The sequence below is a fragment of the Dendrobium catenatum genome, unplaced genomic scaffold, assembly GCF_001605985.2.
Source record: "Dendrobium catenatum unplaced genomic scaffold, ASM160598v2 fragScaff_scaffold_621, whole genome shotgun sequence".
Taxonomy (NCBI): domain Eukaryota; kingdom Viridiplantae; phylum Streptophyta; class Magnoliopsida; order Asparagales; family Orchidaceae; genus Dendrobium; species Dendrobium catenatum.
Window position 1 is genome coordinate 30,422,855 of NW_021319083.1, and position 3,779 is coordinate 30,426,633.

The following is a 3,779-nucleotide window of genomic DNA, read 5'->3' on the forward strand; positions in this document are numbered from 1 at the left end:
AAATAGGATAAAAACTTCTTGTTATATTTTGTTTTGCTTCTCTCAACCCTAATCGTGTGACCACAACTTAACCATGATCCTTCAATTACTCGATCATAATCTTCCAATTAATATTTGCTTGTCTACCAATTATATCAATAGAAGCCAATAGCATAGACACATGCCATTATTTATAAAATTAATGCATATCATTAACACAAATGTAACTCTCAAAATCAACACCAAAATTTATATTAATCTCCTTAATTCTAATATTCCATCCTCAAAAATAACTAAACATACAATAAATAATTTCTTAAAAATAACTTCCAAGTCATAAACTCTTCCAACCATTTGCAATTGATGACATAAATGTTACTAGTAATTTATATATATTTTTATATTGTATAAACATCTTCTCAAATTAAATGAAAAAAATACCATTTGCAATTGATGACCAATCTCCAAAGATGCTTAAGGCCTTTAATGGTCAAACAAAATCTTTAGGATGGAATATACAAAGGAAGGGCTGCCAATTGAGACAAATCAAGTTTTGACAAAGCAACCAATTGGAATAAACGATTAATCAATTCCATCCATTAGAATATAACCACTTCTAAAAGTTTAGTAACCCGAACCCCCCTTAGTCGTCAGGAAAAATTATTAGGTGCGCACCATCCGTACAAATACTGGGTAACTACAATACCCAGCGGTACCGAGTGCGAGTCCTGCTACGTATCGCATACTTGTGCGGACAGTTCTCCCGTCTGCACTCCGCACCTAATAATCTCTCGACTGCTTACAAATTCCAATAACAATATTAAAATAACAGTAAGAGACAAAGAACGTAACGTACAAGGCCGGCATGTGCGGGGAAAGCAGGCTTTGCTCATCACAATCGTCGCTTTCTTCCATTACAGCATTTTTTCCTTTTCTCCTTTTAAGCCCTCTTTGAACGCTTCTTCATTTTGCTATTAACGGTCCGTTTCTGAGTCAAACCACCGTATCTCAACACATTTTCTTTGGACTGTAAAAAATCAAATCGCTGGTTTTTTTTGGAGGGAAAATATAAAATATTTACAAAATTATATTACCAAAAAAAAGGAAATAAAAAATTAGAACAAAAAAAAAAAACTACAGCGATGTTTAGGACCAAAAAAGGAGACCAGACCACGTTGTGGTGGAAACTGACATTAGGACATAAAGATTTGTAAGGTCGCATTCTTGGGATAGTGACAAGTGGGACACGTGTCAACGCCAGCGTCGCAGGACTTGCAAAGGCAAAGATGCCTACAGGGGAGCACCAGAACGCAAATGTCGTTCTCGTTGCAGACTTTACAAACCATCCGGCGTCGAAGTTCTTCACTCGCCGGCGGGGTCTCAAAGCAACAAGACTGCGCGTCATCTGCAGGAAATAGCGAGCAATTGCTCTCGCCGAATCCCTCCTTCGCCGGCGGCGCCGCGGAGGCGGCGGTGAGATTCTGTATCATTGCTTGCTCAAGGCTGGTTCTAAGACTCGAGACAACCGCTTCATTGTTCTTGGCGAGATTGAACCAGATCAGGCTCTCAGCGCTTATCTGCCGTGCTTTCTCTTCCAGCTCGGCATTCCTCCTGCTCGCGTTCTCTAGCTCAGCCTCCTTTTCGCGCAGACGTTTTATGGCGCGCTGGCTCAGAGAGTAGAGCAGCTCCTGGCAATATCTCTTAAGCGCCTCTTCCATTCCCCAACGAAGTCTCTCGCTCTGAAGAATTAAACCACAAAAGAAATCAGCAATCAATCGATCCAAAATCAACCGTATATTTTGAAGGTAGGACGATGATTACCTGTCGCCGCAATAGAGTATCCATTTCATTGTTCTGCCGATATAACAGAGCAAGATGTTCAGGAGATACATCGGGGCCATTAGGCAAATACGAAACAGAAGAAACCTCACTCGTGGACGGCGCCGTCGATTCAATCATGGGTAAACCCAACCCGCCAGAAACCCGAAATCCGCTTGAAGAAGCGATCGTACCTGCCCTAATCGGTAGCTGCGAGTACATCGGCGCCGCAATAGCGATCATTGGCTCATCCCTCCTCCGCTTACGGCAGGAGCTAGAGACGTTGCATGTAAGATCGCTCTGCGGGTGATCACTCAATACAGCAACGTTGGTTAAAACACCAGCTGGTACCCGAGCTCCATCTTTCGCAGTATAATAAAACTGGCCGATCTGATGATTTGGGCTCTGCAGCATCTGTATACCTTCAAGAACACCACCCGGAGCCTCAACCCTGAATGATTCCGACTATCAGATCGAAAGACGAAGGATCATACCAATACCAATACAGAATCAAATTAAAGACGGAAAATCTCCCGCTCACCAGGAGTAATGAAAATCAGGGGTGAAATCGTCAGAGATATACTGTGCATGAACTGCCATTCCAGCTTATTCTTCTACGGATCTCGCAAGCTCAATCTCGCCTGCTTCGATTTGCTCGTCCGATCCACTCTCCGTAACGCTCGGCAACGGCTTCGAAGCTGAAAAGCCAAATGATCCACAGCAAGAAGAAGTGCGAAGAAACTGCGTAAGAGGAAATGCACGCGCTTGCATTTATATATAGAGGATGGGCCATTGACTCTGAAGTTTCTGTAAGGTGGTGATGACGCAGCAGCGAGAAATTTATTGTATATATTTTTATTGTAATTACAGATATTTAGACTAAGGTTAATAATGTAATATTTATTATTATATATATTAAATAATTTATTGCTTAGTAAAAGTCTCGGTCGTCTTTGCGGGCTCTGACTATGATAGATTTGATTAAGTAGGATTTAGTGGTGCCGATAAAATTCAGTCAATATACGCAGACTGCATAAAAAAATAAGAAATTATTTCTTTTTTATTAATTGAATTTATTATAATAAAAATTTAATTATGCATGAATATTTTAAAATTATATTACAATGAATTTAAAAATAATTCCATTTATAAAAAAATTATTAATTCTGTAAATATCAAAAGACTCAAAGTTTACATCATAATAAAGATATAAAAAAAAGGTATATTGCAAAAAGAGACCTCCACATCGTATCTTGCACGTACAGGCTGGTCCCGTCGTCGGCCGTCCGTCTCTTCCAAAATAGTCCTCCACATGTCTCATATTTATTATTCCGGTCCTCCCAAAAAATTATATAAAATAATAATTATACATATAACCACTATATTAATAAATCTGTAAATATAATATTTACAAAGAAGTAATGATAGCACTGCCCGTTTACAGAAAGAAAGGACCAACACATCGTCGGGGAGGAAGAAAAAAATAGAAAGCAGAGAAAGAGATAGAAAGAGGAGAAGGACAGATCCATCACTCTCGTCGGTAATGGCCCGACGGGTCAGCCCGATATCCCACCTCGATTCGCCCGACGAGCCCAACCCGGCGAACGTACGAAGCAGGCTTATCTCCTTCTCTCTCTACAGTCGGCCATTCCCCGTGCCTTGCCCACTACGGTACCCACCCACCCATCACCAATCGCTCTCTCTCTCTCTTCTTCTTAGGTCAGGAATTTGGGCTACAGCTCTAATACTAATAGTTCATCGGGCCCAGAGTTGCGTTATTTCTCTGTCATGTTTTCTCTCTCTTCTGTAGCTTTCCAATGCTTTTGGTGGCATTCAGAAGAAGAGCAGAAACAGCCGCTGCCACGTCCGTCGCTTCTCCCATCTCTTTCTCATTTCCACTTTCTATTACTTTTATTTATTACGCTCTTTGTTCTTTGTTTCTCTCTCTTAGATCCATACGGATGATTCTCTCTACCCACTTA

At 40.7% G+C, this 3,779-nt stretch overlaps 1 protein-coding gene across 1 annotated transcript; it reads right to left on the minus strand.

Moving 5' to 3' along the window:
• Positions 1-1,000: 1,000 nt before the first annotated feature.
• Positions 1,001-2,650, minus strand: LOC110096369 (probable BOI-related E3 ubiquitin-protein ligase 2). The gene is made up of 3 exons (XM_020822276.2): positions 2,339-2,650; positions 1,801-2,248; positions 1,001-1,718 (listed from the first exon to the last, which is right to left on the minus strand). The coding sequence occupies exons 1-3, from the start codon at positions 2,395-2,397 to the stop codon at positions 1,173-1,175; spliced, it is 1,053 nt and encodes a 350-aa protein (XP_020677935.1). The 5' UTR covers positions 2,398-2,650; the 3' UTR covers positions 1,001-1,172.
• Between the last annotated feature and the right edge of the window lie 1,129 nt (positions 2,651-3,779).

Bases quoted from the DNA above. Each gene is read 5' to 3' on its own strand.
- LOC110096369 (XM_020822276.2), bottom strand. From the start codon at position 2,397: ATGGCAGTTCATGCACAGTATATCTCTGACGATTTCACCCCTGATTTT. The intron at 2,249-2,338 runs GTGAGCGGGAGA...GGAATCATTCAG, and splicing joins CCTGATTTTCATTACTCCTG to GGTTGAGGCTCCGGGTGGTG. The intron at 1,719-1,800 runs GTAATCATCGTC...TTAATTCTTCAG, and splicing joins ATACTCTATTGCGGCGACAG to AGCGAGAGACTTCGTTGGGG.